The 22,778-nt window shown below is 36.2% G+C and overlaps 3 protein-coding genes across 3 annotated transcripts in view; 1 reads left to right on the forward strand and 2 right to left on the reverse strand.

Annotated features, from left to right (window-relative positions):
- LOC126610540 (protein MICRORCHIDIA 6-like) overlaps nt 1-21,493 on the reverse strand; it is a 59,925-nt gene extending 38,432 nt beyond the window's left edge. The window contains exon 1 of the mRNA XM_050278637.1: nt 21,489-21,493. The gene's annotated coding sequence lies outside the window, so the exon portion shown is untranslated. The remainder of the gene's footprint in view (nt 1-21,488) is intronic.
- On the reverse strand, nt 1,362-7,526 carry LOC126610538 (polyribonucleotide nucleotidyltransferase 2, mitochondrial). Its single transcript, XM_050278627.1, has 16 exons — nt 7,076-7,526; nt 6,586-6,741; nt 6,299-6,469; nt 6,050-6,175; nt 5,808-5,969; nt 5,551-5,670; nt 4,966-5,103; nt 4,712-4,874; nt 4,342-4,467; nt 3,957-4,087; nt 3,423-3,642; nt 3,227-3,310; nt 3,012-3,091; nt 2,746-2,889; nt 2,019-2,585; nt 1,362-1,914 (listed from the first exon to the last, which is right to left on the reverse strand). The coding sequence occupies exons 1-16, from the start codon at nt 7,412-7,414 to the stop codon at nt 1,807-1,809; spliced, it is 2,835 nt and encodes a 944-aa protein (XP_050134584.1). The 5' UTR covers nt 7,415-7,526; the 3' UTR covers nt 1,362-1,806.
- Nucleotides 16,883-20,714, forward strand: LOC126610542 (isocitrate dehydrogenase [NADP]). The gene is made up of 15 exons (XM_050278639.1): nt 16,883-17,311; nt 17,556-17,599; nt 17,702-17,811; nt 18,086-18,123; nt 18,328-18,405; nt 18,585-18,638; nt 18,717-18,818; nt 18,920-19,008; nt 19,096-19,199; nt 19,309-19,377; nt 19,466-19,581; nt 19,660-19,694; nt 19,757-19,899; nt 20,099-20,221; nt 20,422-20,714. Exons 1-15 carry the CDS (start codon nt 17,059-17,061, stop codon nt 20,513-20,515), a joined length of 1,452 nt encoding a protein of 483 aa, XP_050134596.1. The 5' UTR covers nt 16,883-17,058; the 3' UTR covers nt 20,516-20,714.
- Nucleotides 21,494-22,778: the final 1,285 nt, after the last annotated feature.

Raw genomic sequence — 22,778 nt, forward strand, 5'->3', positions numbered from 1 at the left:
ATCCACTAAGGTCACATCCAACCGAAAAGACTAAACATAGTCCCGCCAAAATTATAGCCTTGCAAAAAATTATTTTTAAATTAATAGTGTCAGGCGACTCATATATTATCTATAACCGAAGGGGCTAAACATAGCCCTCTTAACAATTTATTAGTTTTAAGTTTATATTTTAAATCCATTGGGTAATAGGTTAAACTACAATTACTTGTTTTCAACTTTAACCGTTGAATTTAAATCAATTATTACAATCGAGAAGATGAGTCTAAAAAAAAGTTAAAACAGGAGGCTACACTTGACAAATTTGGCTATTTTTCAACTTTTGGACATTTTGCCCTGCCCAAGTGGAGATGGCCTAAGATATTGGACTGTATGATCATGTGCTATCCAGCCTTTTTAGGAAAAGGAATTGTTACTAATTATATGTATGACTTAAAAAGTTGGCATACAAAAGTCTTGAACCATTTGACATTTAGCACCCTCGTTTTGCATAATTACAATAAAATACACCCGAAGAAGGGACCCAAAAAAAAGAGACTTCCTTTCATCATTACAAATTTACAATAGGCCATAGCTTTGTCAAATGACATTGGTACCCTCCAAAAAAAAAAAACATTTATAAATTGTTTTTCTCTACCACATCGTTTTCAGGCTTTCTGATTCAAAAAATCAAATCAGATCAGGATCAGGTTTATTTCAGTGGCAAGAAACGTCTCTTAATTTGGTGGGATTCCAACAGCCCTTCAAAGATTTTATGCCGTTAGTAAAACACCGCCTCTCACGTCGCTGTTACTAAAACACCGATTTTCAAAGATTTATGTTGTTGGTAAAACATCGTCTCTCACGTCGCTGTCAATAAAATACCATCTACCACGTTACGTCAAACGGTAGAAAATTTCATTAAATTCGAAGGCCAGTGTTTACGACAGATTTTTCAGTGTGCTCAAAACACAGACATATACATTTTATGTCATTATACTAGTGAAAAAACACTTTATAAGAAATCCCTCCACTTGTATTACATATGACGTACCACCCCATCTTGCAAGCACACTAAAAAATCCCTCAGTGTTTACGTACATCCTTATAATGTTAAACAACATCAGTCTCTTAAGTCTTGAAAATCCATCACCGCAACATACCCTAGAAGTTGATTGTTAGAGTTGAGAAGTTACACTTAAATTTTAGGAAGTTTTAAAGAAACACTCATGGTACTGTTCATTTTTAACGTTAAGGACATTTTTACTTTAAAAAGTAACTCCTGGTACTATTCACTTACAACACATTTTTGTTCTTTTGGTTAAAACTCAAAGTTTTCAAATTATTTTCATTAATTTTCCTTAATTTTATTGGGACCCAATTGGTGCGATGAGCAGATCCAAAGTCTTGATAGATGAGAGAAGCCTTGTTGGACCATGCCGGCCCATCCATTTTGGCTTGAAGCTTCGGAATACAGGGCTTGGCCCAAATCTACAGTTACATGTTCTGGCCCAAATTTCATCCCACAACATCTAACCGTAGAGGTACCATAAGTGAAAAAATAAACCTAGAGCAGGAAGGTATAAGCAACAAAAAATGTGGCAATAAGTTCAAAGAGCTTTGCGAAGACTGATCGGAAACCCAGCTACCGCTACCGGCGTTTCCAGATTCGAACAGGGGTTGCGAAATGTTACTCGAAAGTAACAAAATCTTCCAACCGGATTATATGAAACCTGCGTGAGCTCCCGCTGCTGAGACCAGAATTACCTACCTCTACCACGACAGTCATCTATGTGACAAAATTGTCATAAATTAACGGCCTGTACAATGCTACTCTTCATCATCCACCAGAGACATTACTGGAATCCCCTTGCCAGAGAAACTAACACACTCAACTCGCAGCTCGTCATTGACTTCAAAGTCCGTCCTACCATTTGTCTGCATGACAGAACAGTGTTAGGGAACACAGGGCTTACAAATTAAAAGGAGCCATTCTTTTGGTTGAGTTCATGGTTATGTATAAAAAACAAGATGAGAAGTACCTCAAACCGATACATTCCACGAAGTCCCCCACCGAGGTCAAGCACCAACCCTCCTGTGCGGATCTGATAAACCTTGGCAGTAACTTTTGTTCCTATCTTCAGACTTTTTTCGGTTACAGAGCCTCCAACTTCAGCTTCCTTATCTCCTCCCTTCTGTGAGGACGACTTTGATGTCTTCACATTACTAGTTTTTGACTTAGTAGTATCAGAGTTTTGAACCAAACCAGCAGCTTTTTCCACCTCGTCACACTCTGCAGCACTTCGAATTAGAATCGGAGTAGAGGAAGTAGATGAATTTATCCCGCCAACTTCACAATTGTTTGCTGGCAATTCCTCAGATGACGAGCTCTGCTTTTCTTGTCCATTAGACAAAAGGTCTCCAGCTGCTGCCCAAATACTAGGTTCTTGGGTTGATGAAACGGATTCCTCAACCGCATTATTTGTCTTGGATCCAGATCGAGGTAAAGTAGCTTTAAGGGATAGTTTAATGTTACCGCGAACATCCTGACCTATGCACATCAAGGAAAGCTGTTCTCCAACAGCTACCACATCTGAAACCCGAGATACCTGATATAGGGAATGCTATAGATGTCAGAAAGATATCGATCACAGAAGAGAGGTTAGATATCTCCAGTGATACGTATAAAGTTGTTCCATAAACATTTTATATAGAGCGGGCGCAGGGAGGAATCGGTATTCTAAAGGAAAATGCATTTGTTGTACATACTGGTGTTTGCGACAACTCAGAAATGTGCAGAAGGCCTTGCTGACCACCATTAAACTCCACAAATGCACCATATTCCTTGACTGAAGTTACCCTTCCCTTATAGATCCCACCAATTTCGATCTCACGCCCAAGTATAAAATCAACCTGAAGAACAGAATAAACAAAGATCCATCAGATATATAAGGCTTCCATAGAACTCCAGGCATAGAAAAACAACATTATAATCAGCTCAAGAAATATAATAGCAAATTGAGAGGCAGAAATACCTTTTCTAGTACTTTCTCCATTACAGATTGATTCTTAGCAACTATGGTCAGTGTTCCATCACTTACAGACATCCGTGCACCTGCGGTGAGATTGACAGAAGTATCTATCAGAGACACAGCATAAATATAGTTCTAAATAAACAACATTTTGTACAAAAGAAGTGCAGAACATCATTGTTGTTGTTTGTTGAAAAGGAAAGAAAAAAGAAACGGACCAGTTTCATCTTCAATTTTTCTTTTTAGAGCACCGAGAGGCCCAAGCAAGCGACGAAGTGCATCATTACTGTACTTCAAGGTAACTGCACCATCAATTTTAGAATTGGAAGCTCAATATACACATATATATTATTGCCCAAGTGATGTCAACTCAGTAAAAACAGAAGACAAAAATAAATAAATTGAAAACTCAACCTAATCGTGGAGAATTTCTATCATCCTGAGTGCGTGGTGTACTGATCTCTCTCTCCATGTGGTCAAGAATTTGAATGCGACCTTTGCGTGCAGGTTCTAAGCTTTCACAGACAATATCTAAAGGAATTCCAGCGGGTTTTATATCCAACTGAATAGCTGTAACTCCATTTAGTGTGCCAGCAATTTTAAAGTCCATGTCCCCCAAATGATCTTCCAGGCCCTGAAAAAATTATCTTTCTAAGGCGACTAATAATATAAATAAATTATAAATATATTGGTACATTTCTTAAAATCTGGAATCACATAACCACAAGTAGTAGCTATAAAATGTTCAAATTAAAGGACAATGAAGAAAATAAGCAAAAAATAAAAAATAAAAATACATGCATAATTTAGAAAGAAGATGACAAAGTGAAGGTTTGCGTTAGGGGTTTAAAGATGTATTAATTTCGAGAATAAAGGAAACCATTGAGCATTTTCATAAGATCACCATGCAACAGGTAAACTCAACATAAAGCCAAGTAAAACTCTCACCAGAATATCAGTCAGTATACGGTACTCCTTTATTGAGCCAGTTGATTGATCAACTTCACTAACAAGACCCACCGAGACACCAGCTACATGTTCACGCAATGGAATGCCAGCATCCATCAGAGCCATACTGCCTACAGAACAAATGATAACTTAAGAGCTATGCAGATACTATATTCAGGATCATGCATAATTTTGAAGGTTAAAGAAAGAGACTTATGGTGTTCATATACACAAAATGAACCTGAAACTTGACGAGAGTATCTTTTTCTATCACGTCAATTATTTAGCACCAGAAAATGTACAAAAAAACTAGTTTGCAAGGATATAACTATAACTGAAAACTAGTTTGATAATAGCTGATAGAAAAGTAAACTCAAAAGCATACCTCCACAGACAGTTGCCATTGATGTTGAACCGTCAGAGGCCATTACTTCAGAATTGATACGAACAGTATATGGAAAATCATCTTCTGGAGGTAATACAGCAAGAAGAGCTTTTTCCGCCAGAGTCCCTACAATTCATTGAAAACCCACTACAAATCGTTATAATTATTAACGTGTTAGCATATCAAGCTTAAACTTTTGAGCTTTAGATACTGTGACTAGATATATAAAATATAAATCAAGTTTAAATTTTGAGAATGTGATCTCACATTCATGATCCCAGACAAACCATAGCCACTTATCTATGTGAACATATAAAATCATATTTCACTAATTTTAATGTGTCCTATTTAAAAAGTGGGCAATGATTACCATGACCAACTTCACGCCTATTCAAGCCGCCTCGTTTACCAACTTCATTAATACAGAAAGGGGGAAAGCTGTAGTGAAGCATGAAACGTTTTGTTGGAGGCCCAACCAGAGAATCCAATCGTTGAGCATCACCAGGCGCCCCAAGTGTTACAGTACAAAGAACCTGTTTATAACACCAGATATGTACCATGAGTTGAAGCAAAAGTTTTAAATACTGCCAACTCCAGTGTTCTAAATCCATATTTCATACTGACCTGTGTGTCTCCACGAGAAAAAAGTGATGATCCATGCAGCATAGGCAAATGACCAGCTTCACAATACAAAGGCCTAACTTCATCAAGACGCCTCCCATCAAGTCTGACTCCTTCCGCAATAATTCTTTTACGAACAACCTAATTTTTTTATGAAACATTTTGAAATAAGTGAGAACCAAAATAAAATAATGTGTTTTGTGCCAGAAGTATACTGCTGAGAAATAAAGAGAGGAAGCCAGCAGCTCCTAACAGAAAACCAAACTACCCAATTCAGAATAATGTGACCCCCAAAATCAATTTTCCAAGTGCCCATATTCCTTTTATCATGTATAGGTAGTAACCGACTACATTGGAAAATATATTGGTTCTTGAAGATAAAGTTTTGACTAAGGTGATGGATGCACACAGATGTATAACTATGAAAGTAAACCAAGAGGAGAAAACAAGATGCAGCCACCAATGAAAACTAAGAATTGTAAAAAAAATAAAAACATATCTCCTAGTCAGTATCCTATCAAACATAAAAATAAATAAAAAATTGCTAAAATACTTGATTCTGTCTAGCTTCATTTTGGCATGACTTACCTTTTTCCTCACAGTATCTACTGCCTTTGGTAGAAGTTTCAAGCTTTCTTCATCACACTCTTCTTCAAGTACTTTTCTCACGTCTTGTGTAATATTCTCTAAGGCCTCTCCACGTTCAAACTGGATGTTGAAGTAGTCCACAATTTAAGACCCGAAAGAAGACACCATACAGAATTACCGTACAGACACAGAGAGGAGACAGAAATCCGAAAAAAGAAAAAAGAATATATCAATATCCACATATAAATGGCACGCACCTTTCCATATGATGGATCAGTGAAAACGGCTTCTATTGGAGCTTCTGCCAATTGACTGACTTTCTCCAATGTTCTATCTGGCATCATTGACAATTTATATTCCTTCTTATGCTTACCAGCTTTAGCAGCCAGTTTGATTTGAGGTTCAATATATTTAACTGCCTGATATCACAGTTCAGTTGCTTAGTAGAATTCCACAAATAAAGATACTTCACAAAATAGTTGCTGGTTTCACAACTTACCTCGGGATGAGCTAATCTTAACCCTGCTTCTAGATCTTTTTCTGAGATCTCACGAGCCTGCACATCAATCATTAACGTTTTGTCTCTCGTACAGGCATACACTAAGTTGAGATCACTCAAGCTAAGCTGCATTTACACATAATAAGTAACAATTAGATGTCCACAATCTGTGAGGAAACAAAAGGATTTAGAAACATAAAAACAATAAGGGCAAACGAAAGACAAATAAGAATTGATATTAAGCATTACCTCATCCATAGTTGGATTAACAATAAACTTCCCAGCAATCCTGCCTATACGAATCATGCCAATGGGGCCACCCCAAGGAATATCTGATAACATAAGCGCAGCAGATGTAGCATTAGCTACCAGTACATCTGGATCTTGCTTTCCATCAGAGGAAAGAACACTTGCTGTTACCTATATATGAATATCAGGAAATAAATATTCAGGGCCATAAGACTATAAGCGCACGATTGCTACAAATGGGTATCCATCAGAAACTGAAAAAGGCAACCCAAAGATTAACATCATACCTGAACTTCATGGAAAAACCCAGCAGGAAATAGCGGACGTATTGGTCGATCAATGATACGACCACATAAGAGTTCACGCTCCTTCGGCGCACCCTCCCTTCGCATGAATGTGTTCGGAATTACTCCTTGGGCAAATTGCTTCTCTTGATAATCAACCTTACATTTAAAATACCAAAATCCAATAAGAACACACAAAATGATCAACAAACATGCATACAATGCTATCATTTGTGTCCCATAACAATTAGCAAGCAGATCTTTTTCTGCCAGAGTTCCGACATTTCATTTCGAACCAGCTACAAATTTTATAATTAATCAATTAATTACTTATTTTAAAAATTATGATCACATTAAATGGTTAAATTATCAAACAACTAACTGCTTTACATGGCTCAGTTCATACGATCAGTGGAAATTCAAACAACCGAATAATTTGTGCAATCAACGGAAAGAAATAAAAACCCAGATGTAAGTTGAATTAGAAACATACAGTTAGGGGCAGAAAATCGCGAACGGCGTCGCCTTTGGCGGCGGCCACGGTGGATAATACTTTGGTCTCCTCCATGCCCAAAACAACGGCACCGTTAGCGAAGCGAGCGATCTTTCCCGTTTCGAGCGTAATTAATCGATCTCCGACTTCAAATTCTTCTCTGAAAGTCTCGAGCACCTTGGTGCCGGCGACGGGGGTTTCGGGATCAGGCTGCCGCTCGGACTGAGACGAGAAGCCCATGCGGCCGCTGCAGATGGTGCGGAACCCTAAGGCTCGCCATGTGAGGAAGTGAGGGAGGTTGTTGAGCAGCGGATTGGCTCGGTTGGCCATGGACGCCATGGCTGTTCAGGAAATGAGGAGAGAGAGAGAGGAGGTGTCGAGGGTTTAGGGTTTAAGAGTTTTTAGCGCGGGATCGAAGGCGGAGGGAGTGAGAAGTGGAGAGTGGAAAATTCTTTACCCAAAAAGGGGAAGAGGGTTTTGTGTTTGGATATGTTTCGGATCGGGCTGTCGAAATGGAAGTGATTTCTACTGAAAACGGGCCTGTATTTTATGAGAAAGGCCCAAAAGTAATATGGATCTGAGACAATTGAATGAGCCCGCTGATTTTGGCAAAAGAACTTTGTTGTTTTAAATAATTATTAATGTTGGTTACGGAATATTATTTGCATTTAAGTTCGAATTCTCATCCCATAGCTTAAATTGTATTCGTTAGTTAAATTAATAAAATGTTACTTTTGTAGCTACATATTACTTAAACGCAAGGAACAATTCCACATACATTCAAATTACGTCATATCAAAATTGTAAACGACCATTTGCTTACTATTCGAGTCTCGAGATATCGATATAACTAGACTATTTGCTACATTAACAATGCTATTTGATTGGGTTATGTTAGAAGCCAGAATTCAAATAAAACATATATAGGTAGACCATACTTTAATTTGTACCATATTTGTGTATCATCTGATGTGACAAGTGATGTGTACATGTCACGTCAAGTAGTGAATTCATCTCATTGGATGTTGGTCATATGAATCACTTGCTACATAAGATAATACACTAATATATGATAAATATGTAGTTTTCATAATATTACTAAAATAAAAATACAAACGAGGGATATGCTCACATTGTGGATAAGGACTTGCCCTACGCACTTCAAAACGCTACTGTAACATTCCGCACCAATATTAACACAAGTCACATATATATTTACGTTCTTAGATCCGTAATATGATTGATTTGAGACATTGTGACGATTCCTTTCATATAAATCATTCTTTCACGTGCTGAAAGCCAGACAATGTGAGAAGCTATAACTGGGAGTTAGACTATGGTCCACACCATGCACATTCAAGGTTCAAACAAGTAACAAAGGGATGAAAAAAGGAATCTTAGGTTCTCAGCGTACCATGCTAAACACCAAAAAACCCTAAAAAGCAAAACCCTAAAAGCCCATTTTGTTGCTGAATTCACTTTGTCCCATTACATTCCATAACACTGACTCTTCAGCTGGGTTTACTGATTTGCTGGGATTTCGTGGGGTATATATAATGAGTCGCTGTCCTCTCAGCTGGCGGTTACAGAGAGTAAATATATGATATATCCATAGTTTTTTATACCAGCGATATTATGGGAAGGACGATTCAAACTCGAAACCTCGGGTGCAAAGAAGAATACTGTTTTTCATCAACCAAGCTTTATAAGCGTAAGAAGCCGGCCCCTTGCAGTACGCATAAATTATATCAACGGGCCACGGTTGGGAAAATCAGATAAAAAAAAGGAGATTTCCTCTGCTGTGATATCTCATACAATCAGATGAACAAAAGAGAGGTTTGGATTTGTCGTTTTGCTTGTGAAACAGACAAAAGAGGAAGCTTTTTTTCTTGGCATCTTGTTGTTTAATGTCCTTTTTCGATTCCTATAAGGCTTCTCTAATCAAGTTGAAATCTCCAGCTGGGTGTGACAGATCACTCTTTTTTTGGCAGCTGCCTATTTCCCAACTTTTCAGATTTTTCTGTTCGAGTCGTAGAGATTTTTACATGTAACCAGAGATATATCGCATTTCTATCTTACTAACCCTAGCTAGAGAAATAGAGACCATGGAGTTATATATATTCTCGGTTACATCCGAAGTTTTTTTTTAGGAAAACTAATGAAAATGGCTTGAAAACTTTAAGTTTTAATGATAAGGACAAAATAAAGGGTAAAGTGAATAGTACCAGCATTGATTTTTTAGTGTAAAAATGTGGTTTTTCGTTAAAGTGAACAGTACTGGGTGCTTTTCGTTAAAGTTCCTTTTTTTTTTATGTCATATATCACCATATCCCTCTCACTAACCCTACCTAGATGATGAGGTTATATTAATTAATGTTACACCCAAGTTTTTATCGTGCCGGATTTTTACCTTATGAGACTAGAACACGATATATATTTCAGTTTTCACTCGAAGGAAACTTACGTACTAGAAAATTTAGGGCATGTTTGGTACTCTACTTAAATCCAACTTTTTAAACTCAAAAACAATTTTCAAGTTTTAGGCATTAAAAACTTGTTTGGCAAGACTATTTTCAAAAACCAAACTCAAGACTAACTTAAAAATATAGTATATTCTCTAAAAACATAAAAAAAATGAGTTTTTAGAGTTTTTAAACTTACACTCATTCATTTCTTTTCTCTCCCTTCTCCCCTCCCCCACTCCAAATCTATCTCTCTCTTTTCTTCTTTCTTTTTCCTTTTTTTTACCTTTTTTCGTCTCTCTTCCAATCCGTTATCTTCATTCTCTTGGTTCTTTCTCTCACTCATCTTCCTCTTTATCTCGTCCGATCCTCTCCCTTCTTTCTCTTTCTTTCAATCTTCTCTTACTTTATTTTCTCCTCTCTCCTCTTTCTCTCTCCTCTTTCTCCCTCTCTTACGACCTTCTCTTTTTAGATCTCTTTGTATAGTTTAAGTCGTAAGGTTTAAAATTTTTAAATCGCAAATCAATCGCTTTTTTGAATCTTAAAGAAAATTGTTTTCAAGAAATGTTCTTAAGTAATGTTTTGAGAAATGATAAAATTTTCAAATAAGATACCAAACAGGCCGTTACCTTTTCTTTATAAAATTTTCATTTAGTTTGTCTTTGGTTTGGTCCTTTCTGATCATATGTCAAAGTCGGGAAGAATGAAGATTGGTTGTCAACAGGGCTTTTGAAAGATGGTTCACAGGACATCCTTGGTTCAAATATTCCGTTTCAGACTCCATGCACAGTGTATTTTTCTTTCTCAATCAAAATTACGTATGATATGAAAAAAGAAATGAACTTGGAAGTAAAATAGCTATCACTACAGTAATATACTATTTGCCGGACGAAAAGTTGTTGTCGGGCAAGTTTTATACGACGGGATAATTGGTTGATGGACTTTAATCGATGAATTCAATTTCAGTGGACAAAAATTTGAGCGACGAGTTTTGCGCGACGAAATTAATTTGTCAAAAAAAAGGGATTTTTGTAGTGTATGTCTTAATCGACATCTAATCTAATTTAAACAAAAAGAGTATAACTTTTTTGAGGAACACATATAAGTTGTAACTCCATTACTGTATAGAAAGAATTACAAGGTTGGGAGTTGAAATGGCATCTGAAAAAAAATCTTTCTCGGAGAAAACCCGGTGGAAAAAAACCCTAGTTGAGGAAAAAGAGAGCCTCCCACATTGCATATCAGCATAGAGCACATCATAAAGCCCGGAGGTTCTTCAAACCAACAGCGCTCCACACCAATATGTAAATAAAGTCGTGCCACATATAGTGATCTACACCACTGCTGCGAACTTGAACTGCTTGAAGGACCCAGCTGGAGCCCTGCACATGAACTGCTTGAATCGTCAAAAAATGAATGTTCGATCACCTGTTGTGAAGCGGGTTTGCACCATACGGTGTGATTCTCTTCTGTTCTTCGTCGGGAACATGATTAGGAGCAGCTGGTCGTCGGAAGCCATGGTTGCTAAATCTTCTGTGCTTGAAGAACTCGTAGTTTCTGCCATTAATCCGAGAACTAGTGTTGTTGTAGTTGAAGTTCCGTACTTTGAAGGAAACCCTTCCTTCTGGTGAGCCTGACGACCTTACAGAATACTCCTTCACGTTGGTTCTAAAATGCAGCAAAGTTCCTTCCAATAGCATAAACACAATGAGAACTGCAATTTTTGATTTAGTGTACCTCATAACTCTCTCTCTCTCTCTCTCTCTCTCTCTCTCACACACACACACTAGACACACGCATATACAAGCATGTTCAAGTGTATTTATAGGTGGGGCTAAAAGATTGTCAAATCTAGTTGAGATAAATTTAACTAGTCTCGAACTACAAACACGTACTCAATACAAACACTTAAAAATATGGTCCATTGAGTGACGTATTTGACTTAATGAGTAGTGTGGCGCGATACCACTACAAGATTGGTCTGCTATACTATCAGATAAGTCATTTGTGAATGTTCGTACTCAAGTATGTGTTCGTATTACAATTGAACCCAACAAAGATTTAGATAAACTAATAATTTAGATACTCTAACCCTTCCAATTAAAATCGTAATTTTAATTAACTGAGTTCTAAGCAACCCTACAATAATTGTAATACAAGCTAGGAGTTTAACTCCAACAAGCCGTTTGCTCTTATGGACTTATGCGTGATTGGTATATAAGCAATTGCTTTGTTCAATTATATTAGAGAAAATCGAACTCTAAACCTGTCATAATCTTCGTTTATCATCCCACCAGTCCCTCGCCACCTAACCCAATAGCTTGACCAATTCCAACACTTTCCTTACTAACAATACCACAATTCTATTTAATTATCCGAAATCAAACTCTTCTTGAAAGAACATCTATAAAAAGACAAAGTCACTTTGTACTACGGTTTAGTGGTATTAAAAGGTCTTAAATTCAATTCTCACAAAAAACGAATTTGAACCATATTATTGTTAATTCTTTGTAAAACTAAACTAACCCTTTATTTTTTAATGTAGTTAATATCGTTTGTTTAAAAAATAAAAATATAAAGATAAAACTTGAAAAAATTGTAGGCCCCGCCACAAAAAAATAATAGGTGAAATTGTTTATGCCGAGGCTTACAGGGAGGCCTTTCAGCCCAGTAAAGTTGGCCTGGACTCCGGACTATGGACCAGTGACCACTACTAGACTTGGGGACCATCACTACATGTGCTAGCTCACACCGTATCATCGGCTCAATCTTCTAGATTATTGAGAAATGCTATAGCAAATTTTGTTGGAAATTATATATTATAATATGAAATATTGTAATATATAATTTTAATAATTGAATGAAAAATAGTGTTAACCAATTTCTTATAAAGGTTATGTTGTTTAGGTGTATTCCCTTGATAAGTGATGTATACTTATAGATGAAAAGTTACATCTCTTTAATAAGTAGAAATTGGATTCTATATAAACCCATGAAACCATTGGTGTAATATATAGAAAATTAGAGTTAAATTTTACTCTTGAGAAATATGGTTTCCCCACTTTGTTTCTCAAATGCTTCGTGTGTCAAATTCCGAGTTGTGTATTGAGAGTACGGAATATATAAAGTTCGCCAGAGTCTGAAGATTGAAGTGCTTTGACTTCGGATTATAGATTGTTGAATCCTGGGAGATGGACGCCTACTGAACTACAAGCACAAGAGTAGGGGCGAAATTCTATCTTTAGGACATTGCATTTATGCAAGCCTCAATCTCCAAGTTTGTCAGTTATTCTAACTTTCACTCTAGTTGTTTATATTAATCTTATATATAATTGATGTTGTGAATTTTTTTATGAATACTTTCATTGAAATTCTTTTATTATTTTCATATTTTCTAATATTGCTCCAACAATCTAAAGATAGAATTTTATATCTCTTTGCAATAATTAGAAAAATATGAAAAATTCTCATAAAGCAGTGGCTAGATATTGGAAATAGAATATGTTGTGTTTGACGCAAACCCTAGCCCTCTTTGAGAAGGAAGATCGCTACATCTAATGATGAAATTGAGGCATGAATCCAATTTCAATAGAAAGATTTAATTTGATCATTGGGCTAGATGATGGGTTGTAGATTGTATATATAGTATACAAAACAACAAAAGATCGTTCTGGGAATTATTGATGATAAATATCATACTGCAATACTTGAATTAGAATAAGTCTTGTGAATTTGGTAGTTACAATTGCATGCATTTTTTCTTAATTTTCATGGGAAACAGTTTTCTCAATTTAGTCTGATCATTTTTCCAAGCAAACAGAACTTGATTTGGCTTGTGGGTTTTAATTTTCTCGACAACATTGGTCATGCACTTCTTTGAAATCGATTGTGATTTTCTCCTGTTGTGCGAGTAATGATGGCACAGAAATGTTATACTAATATATATAATCTGCATATATGCATTTTATTTCCTGACATTACACTAATTAAATTCATGTATTTGTTGACAATGAGTTTATTAATTTCAATTATCTGAAATATGCATGCAAAAGGATAAAGGTTTTGTTTCACAACGTTGGTTCTAGTAGTCTCAAGTGTGCAACGGTTTTAAGATTGGTATGTAGGAAAAACCTATCTTCTGAAAGGATGCGTTTTTTAGTCTGGGTAGATTTACCTTGCATTTCGCATAAGATACTTATCTTTGGCACTGAATATTATGTTAAACGTTATGTGCTACCATTGGAATGATTGCATTTATAGTAAAGGCCTTTTATTCATGTCTGTTGTTCGATCTCGGATATTGCTTAGAGATTTATACATATGATGTTATTATATTTGGCTGTTTGAATGGTTGTGCTAGTACATCGGTTGCATTGCAATGAAAGGTTGGCTGCCAACCCAGTGGGTAATCACTGAATGTTGTCATTTCCTCATGAACCGGTATAAAGATAGTGTGGCGATGAGGATGTGACCCTTCGGGTTTTCGTTGCTTTACAAATTATTGTGATTTAAGAACACAACTTTTCTTGTTTTAAACAAATGAACAGACATGACTATCCAAAGGTTAAAACATTTGGTCTTTGGAAAGGAAAAGACTAGACATTAAAACGTGGGATATTGGAGAAAAAAAAATATATATTTGAATTCGACATAATGATGCTTATTAAGTAAGCATATGAATGGACATGGCCATTGGGTCATGCATGTTAATCATAGTAAGGAAAGAATCAAAGCCAAGAAGTGATTTTTCTCATAATTTAGTGAGGCATGAAGGCCTAAAAAGATAGATAGAGTCTATCTTAGTTGTCCCTTATTTCTTAAAGTGAAAGATGTGATCGATTTAATGATAGCATTAAAAGAAACTACAATTATGAAAGAATTGTGGGGGTTGGTTAAAAGTAATTTGCTAATTGCACGACATTCAATATGTCATCTCTTGTAATGAGTAATTGTTTAAGGTATGGCAAAGTTAGAGATCTTCTTTCAAATACCTTAAATGTGGGGGAGTTTACCCAAGTGCTCAGTGTTAGCAAATTACTTAGTAATTAAGTCCTAATTTTGAGGACTTGACATTTCAAATAATGTCAAACAACTACTCTCGTATGAAATATAATTTCATAAGATGGATTGTGTACACCATCAAAGGTAGTCAACCTAATAGTGGATCCCATTATTAAAGGTTAGACTAGAGAGTAAGTTGATCATTGAGGGGAATGAGGCTAAAGCCAACATAACTAATGAATTGGTTGGGCATCATTGAGCGGAAACCTAACTTAGTTGATTGGAGATCCCATGGTCTAAGTTCAATAGGCAAACTGGTTGGGCATGATTCAAAGAAGTTAACACACTATATATACCTCATTCCTATAATGGAAGAAGTGTGTTGTCTGCAGACGTTTTAGGTTGTATATTTATACTTAATGACAGTGATATCTTATAAATAAGAGGAATAGAGCAGACTATTCTTAATCAGTGGTCCCCTATATGAGAGTAGAAGTGGGTCGCTTCTATGAGTATGAGATGACTAAATTCTCTAAAGCTCTCATGAATCCGGGATTTGTTCAGGACCAAAATGAACACAACCGTATGAACCATAATATATTAGGATTAGTGATGTGTGTTGCTTATTGTCTCGGTTTACTACTGCAGTGAACAGTTCAAGATTTTATATTCACTGCGTCACCAAGTAAATCCGATAAGTATTCACTAGGGTAGGTTCAAGTCCAAAAGACACCTCTCCCGATGCATCTCTTGTCCGCCTGTACTCTCAAAGTCTTCCTGATTTTTAATTCATGTGGGGGATTGTTGGAAATTATATATTATAATATGAAATATTGTAATATATAATTTTAATAATTGAATGAAAAATAGTGTTAACCAATTTCTTAGAAAGGTTATGTTGTTTAGGTGTATTCCCTTGATAAGTGATGTATACTTATAGATGAAAAGTTACATCTCTTTAATAAGTAGAAATTGGATTCTATATAAACCTATGAAACCATTGGTGTAATATATAGAAAATTAGAGTTAAATTTTACTCTTGAGAAATATGGTTTCCCCACTTTGTTTCTCAAATGCTTCGTGTGTCAAATTCCGAGTCGTGTCTTGAGAGTACGGAATATATATAGTTCGCCAGAGTCTGAAGATTGAAGTGCTTTGACTTCGGATTATAGATTGTTGAATCCTAGGAGATGGACGCCTACTGAACTACAAGCACAAGAGTAGGGGCGAAATTCTATCTTTAGGACATTGCATTTATGCAAGCCTCAATCTCCAAGTTTGTCAGTTATTCTAACTTTCACTCTAGTTGTTTATATTAATCTCATATATAATTGATGTTGTGAAAATTTTTATGAATACTTTCATTGAAATTCTTTTATTATTTTCATATTTTCTAATATTGCTCCAACAAATTTTTCACTAATTAGCATTTTAGTCAAAATGTTCTTTAAGATTAGTATAATTCTGTATTTTGTTTTTGAAAATGAAAATCGATAGAAGTGTTTTTTGAGTTTATCCACCGTCCATCATTTTGGGTCATCGTGAAAAATCTCCATTAAATTTAGGTAGTTTTGTCCGGTAAACCCCTCCACTTGTTTGTCCATTTAGCGGAGATTTTTCACAGAGTGACCAAAATGATTCATGGTGGACAAAATCATGGACCACTTATATCAAATTTCAGTGCCAATGACCAAAATTGAAGAGTTATGCCATCTCAAAGACATTTTGGTTAAAAAGCCTTCACTAATTTGGCATTTGAACATTCTCACTTGAGGAATGGTAAGATGAGGCTTTCAAAAGTGAAACTTTTATGAATTTTCTGTCACCTCACAATTTAACGACAATCCTTGTACGAACATTATAAAACAGACTAATGTTATTCATACATCGCATTTTACCTCCCACACACCATTATTAATTTATTCTTATCTTTAAAAACCATGGTCCCCGAATCCTTGAACCGATAACCATATTTTGGCTAACCTAGCCTCCTCCGTCCCTCAAGACCAATAAGGGCTAGTACATGAATATTCACCTGTTATTCATCAACTACGTTCATTCAATACAATAATTGAAAATTAAGAAGGATACATAAGAAGTAAAAATGAGTGTATAAATAATATCACCCTATAATATATATGTCAAAAACATAAGATAACCAAAAGTCTACAAGACATTGGAGAGTCTAAACTCCAAAGGTTTGTACGAAATGAGCTCACAACTTTGTGCTTTAAAGTTGGGCAATCACTTCTCCCAGGCTAACTTGATGATCCTACCGTTCTAATTGATCCAACGCGTCCAATATCATCCGTCCGATGAGAGTTCTCAAAACACTCAAACCCCCGGCCCGTGGACCGAAAACGGTAACAAAAAAGTCGAGCTCTGAAAGCTGTGAGCTCGTTTCACACAAACGCAGCCCAAAGATCAAAATTCCAGAACTGCATCGAACAATCTTCGTCGCAGTCGCAGCTCGTTACGCGAACTAAAATAAACTCGCTACGCCCGCCCCACAAAACCTGAATGCTAAGAGCGCGGCCGCGACCGAGCGCCGTGTCGTGCACTGCAATGATGTCGTCATCGTCGGCTACGTCGTCCGCGGCCATGAGAAGCCCCAGATTGTCCTCTTCTTCGTCCCCGAGGCTCTTCAATGGAGTTCCTATCGGGAACCGCGTCTCCTTCGCCGCCCGCTTCAGCCGCACTTCGCTGCGGTGCTTCGCTTCTTCCGCCGGCTTCGATAAAGTTCGGGTGCAGAATCCGATTGTCGAAATGGACGGTCAGTTTCCTAACCGATGCTCTGTTTGGCTAGTGAGAAAGCACTGAGAAAATGAACAGAGTTAAAATCATAAGATGATGGAAACTTGTGTAAATATCCGTATTGTTCTTTCATATTTTCATGAATTTTAGCAGCAACCAAACGGATCATAACTTGTAGGAGTAGGATGAAGCTAATTCTTGAGCTTAATTGTTGATGTTGTGATTGCGTAGTGTATTAATTATGGTATTATTTTGTCAATCAGGTGATGAAATGACGAGGATCATATGGAAAACGATTAAAGACAAAGTGTGAAGATTCATTTCGGTGTGAATTTCAGTTTACTGATGCTATTTTATGTCGAATTTGATTTGATTTAATCGGAGTTTTTTCGGTTGTATGCTCTTGCAGCTTATTTTTCCCTATCTGGACTTGGATATAAAGTATTACGATTTGGGGATTTTGAACCGTGATGCTACCGATGACAGAGTTACAGTAGAGAGTGCTGAAGCCGCTCTTAAGTAAGTAGTTTAATTCAGAATTTATTTAGTGCATTTTTATTTCTTACACTTGAGAGGGCTCGTTTGGAAGTGCTTTTAAATGACTGAAAGCGCTTTTTGGTAAACATATTTTTGGAACCAATCCTTAGTAAAAATGCAAGTGAATCCTAGAAAAACACTTGAAAGTTCTTCCTGCAGGAAGCACCAGTTATTTTAAAAGCACTTCCAAACGAACCCTGAATCATTAGTATTTGCTTCTTCTATTTGTTTAATTTTAACATTTAATGCCTTGCAGGTATAATGTTGCCGTGAAATGCGCTACAATTACTCCTGGTTAGTTGTTTTTACTTTTATACAATGCTGGTTTTGTATGTACAATCACGAGGACCTTGAACCCTTTATAACAGATATTCTGGCTGCACGGATACTTTCCTTAGCGATCGGATCATCTAGCTGCTCTGCCTGGACGTTTAACTGTTGTCTTACGGAAAGAATAGTTGTATTTCATCTAATTTCAATTTCTCATATACCTTGTAGATGAGACCAGAGTGAAGGAATTTGGGCTGAAATCAATGTGGAGGAGTCCCAATGGCACAATTAGAAACATTCTAGACGGTTTGTATCGAATTAATAAAGTTGTCTCATTTGAAAACGAAACGGAATTTATAATGCTCTTAGTTTGTTATTCATTCATTTTGTTATGAGTTACAACTTGCAAATATTTGAGTTAGCATCTGAAAGGCTACCTTACTGTTTGAACGGTTTCTAATTGAAATGCAATGCTTTATTTGTAGGTACTGTTTTCCGTGAACCTATCCTATGTAAAAACATCCCTAGAATAGTTCCTGGTAATGGCTTGAATTCATTTCTAAACTTGACTATAAGTAAAAGTTGCGGGAAGTGCTGAATACGTGTCTGATTTACAGGTTGGAAGAAACCCATATGTATTGGTAGGCATGCCTTTGGCGATCAGTATCGAGCCACTGATACGGTTATTAAAGGGCCAGGAAAACTTAAAATGGTTTTTGGTAAGTTGATTTCAACATTCTAGCTCATATGATTGTGCTGGTGAAGTAATTTTCCATTGGATATGGTTTTTGCTTGACATCTATCTGTTTCTAATGATCAGTCCCAGAAGGAGGAGATGCCCCCATGGAACTTGATGTTTATAATTTCAAAGGGCCTGGTGTGGCCCTTTCTATGTATAATGTTGATGAGGTTTGTGTTACCACGTTGGGCATAACATACCTTTTTGTGCATTTAGGCTGATAAACTCTGCTAACAAAACCTTGTTTTATTTGGTAGTCTATTCGAGCTTTTGCTGACTCTTCAATGTCGTTGGCTCTTTCCAAGAAGTGGCCGCTATACTTGAGCACTAAAAACACTATTCTTAAAAAATACGATGGCAGGTAAATTCACATTTGTTGGAAGAATCTGTCAACATCCAACTATCAATTCTATATTAATTTATTATTTTGTAGAAATTATACAAAATGTTGAGTTCTTGGACTGCCACAGGTTTAAGGACATATTTGAGGAGGTTTATGTTGAGAAATGGAAGCAGAAGTTTGAAGAAAATTCCATATGGTTTGTATTGTTTATCGTAAATACTGATTCATCCAATGTTGTGTGGCATATTTTGAAATTGTTTATTGAAGATTCTATTGCCATTTAGGTATGAACACCGGCTAATAGATGACATGGTGGCTTATGCACTCAAAAGTGAGGGTGGATATGTTTGGGCTTGCAAAAATTATGATGGAGATGTTATGAGTGATTTGCTTGCTCAAGGTGCGGTTGAATTGCTCTCTCTCTCTCTCTCTCCCTTTTTTTATTCTGAAGTTAAATAGTTTGTTTTGGTTTTTGCAGGATTTGGGTCTTTGGGCCTCATGACTTCTGTGTTGGTACGTATCACCATTAACTTTCCTCATTTGTATGGTACAAAAACTAACCACAGTGTGTGCAGTTGTCCTCAGATGGCAAGACAATAGAAGCTGAAGCAGCTCATGGGACAGTAACTCGTCATTTTCGGTTACATCAGAAAGGACAAGAAACAAGTACAAATAGTATTGCTTCAATATTTGCATGGACACGAGGCCTAGAACACAGGTACTCTTTGCAAGCCAAAGTTCACTGTATCTTAGTGTACTATGGTTACGTTTCGGAATAATGAACTGTGACAACGTGCTTTACAGTGGCAATCTGCCTTTTGTAAGAATGACATTTCGTTATTTAACTATCAGATGAATCATTTTGGCCTGCATTTTTTCTTAGCGCCAGATAACCCGACTATATTTACTGTTTCCAGGGCAAAATTAGATAAAAATGATAGGTTGCTGGATTTTGTTCGCAAGTTGGAGGCTGCGTGCATTGAGACCGTGGAGGGTGGAAAGATGACCAAGGATCTCGCCCTTTTGATCCATGGCCCCAAGTAAGTCGATTCTTGGCGCTCTGTTTGACAAGGTTACTTACATTCAGTTGGATTGTGCAATAAAAAGGGAAAATGAAATACCACTGTTTTTCCTTAGTTTCCTTTTTGGGACTGTATCAGTTCATCTGATGGTGGTGACGAAATTAGCCAGACGGGATTGTTCTCCGGGGACTAAACTAAGATGCTTGTGTTACCTGCAGGGTATCGAGGGAGTATTACTTGAACACCGAAGAATTCATTGACGCCGTCGCAAAGAATGTTGAGAAAAAGCTTCTGGAACCTGTAGCAGTTTAACTAGATCGATGCTAATCTACAAGATGACCATGTCGGAAAAGTTCTTTGGCGAGAATTGGTGCAGTTTTATGGTTATGAACACGGTACATGGAAATAAGAGAACCTGTTTGACAAAGAATTCTTCCTTCAATCTTTGGGTTAGTCAGCAGAACATATACTTAAATTAAACTGAATATATATATATATCAATTTTTTTGCAGTTCTTTTTTATTTTTCGTATATGTGATGCATTTATTTGAACTATTTTTTTTCAAAGAAACGATAGAGATATTTCATTTATTTGAACTTAATTGACCTTTTCTTTCAAGAAACGATGGCGATATTTCATTAATCAACAAGACGGATTACAATGATGGGTGCCTTTTCATTGCTCGATGAGGATTAATTTTGTGTGACCACTATTTTAATTTTTCCGTGACAGAAAGAGATTGCTAGCGTACTAATGTCATACCAGTTGTATACCAAGATAAAAAAATATGTCATCTTCATGACTTTCTCTACGTAATATAAAAGTTTATAGTTCTCAAATATTTGAAAGCAACACATTCAAGGGAGTTGTAGTTGAAAAAGCAGTTACATATTTGAGTTCATTGTATTACAAATCGGAAGTTACTAAGTACATAATTAAGTGTGTTTTATCGAGTTATGCAAGTTTCAGAATTTCAAATCAAAATCAAAATCTTAAATACATTTCAATTCCTATCCCATTTTTATTGGATTTTGGAATGAGAAATTCTATTTAAACTCATGTAACTTCTTTCTACACCCAACTTAAATTTTAAATGTGAATTGTTTTTTTTACTTTATTGCATAATTACCATCAAGTACAAGATAAAACTAACAATAAAATTAAAATTTATCAATAAACCCACATTCAATAATCAAACCCTACCACTATGCAATTTTTATCCTATGTTCATTTTAGCTAAATGTCGCTTTAAACCCTACCTGATGGATGATGATTTTGAAGAACACTGATTTGCACAAGTTGTTAATAATGCTGTAAATGTCACTTGTTCTAGTTGAACCACGCTATTCAGCATCTCATAAAAGAAGCCAAGAGACGTATCAGGATCTTTGTGGGATGCATTAGCTGAGATTATTGATGTCCAAATGATTAAGCTCTTACATTTTGCTTGATCAAAATCCCTATGTGCCTAGTAAAGAAAACTCGACTTTGCATGAGTATCGATGTACAGTGGCGAAGCTACATAGGGACTGGGAGGGGCGTCCGCCCCTCCCCTCGCCGGAAATTAAGCCCAGGAGGGTGGTTCCGCCCCTCTGGTCTTGTCGGAATTAATGGCTACACCTACACTGCATATCGGTTCCTATCTGGGTTTCTGTTTGAGTTTCTGCTGCTATGCAGCAGCTTATGTTTTTGTTTTCAAATCCTTTAAATGAAACGACATCGTTTCATTTTAAAAAAACAAACTCCTTACTAAAACGCACCTTTTCGTTTGATAGGTTAAAAAAATAAATGAATTTTTAAAGGGGACCACTGTCCCGTGCCTTCCATTTTCAAAGTAGACCTTCACTTTTTGAAAACCACCCCAATTTTTGAAATCCTCCAGCACAGCAGCCAACCTGATGGGTTGGTTTTCCACTTCTCTCTCAATTTTAGGTAAATTTTTTAACTTTCTAATTTATATTATCCCTAACCCTAATTGATTAATAAATACAAAATTTTAGTTAATTAATATAGAATCATAGAGTAATACACTAATATAGTTATTGATTATTGATTTTTGCATATAAATATTTATTGATGAATGAAATTATTGTCTAGAGTAAAAATTTAATTCTTGATTATTGATATTAATTTATTAATTGATTTTTTGTGTATTAAATAATTTATATGAATATTGGTATTGATTAATTGAATTGTTGGTTTAATTAGTTAGTACTCATATTGACTATAGTATAGCTTACTCTAGAATTAAGAGTCTAAGACTTTTTTTTCTTTTTCATATACAGTTAACAATGGAACGATACTATAAGAAATAATGTTTAAATCCTCCTTCAAATATTCCGGCTAGTCCTTCTTCGAATATTCCGAGTAGTCCTCCTTCGAATATTCTAAATATTTCTTCTTCGAGTATTCCGAGTAGTTCCCAACAAAGTGAGGTCACTGAGTTGGATGAAATACTGGCTAATCTTCATGTAGACCCTGGACATAGACGTCGAATGCTTGATTATCCACCTAATTATCGTGAAGCAATTCGCCGACATTATCCCTAAAACAATCCTTGTCAACCTAAAGATC

This window comes from Malus sylvestris, chromosome 17, assembly GCF_916048215.2.
Source record: "Malus sylvestris chromosome 17, drMalSylv7.2, whole genome shotgun sequence".
Lineage (NCBI taxonomy): Eukaryota > Viridiplantae > Streptophyta > Magnoliopsida > Rosales > Rosaceae > Malus > Malus sylvestris.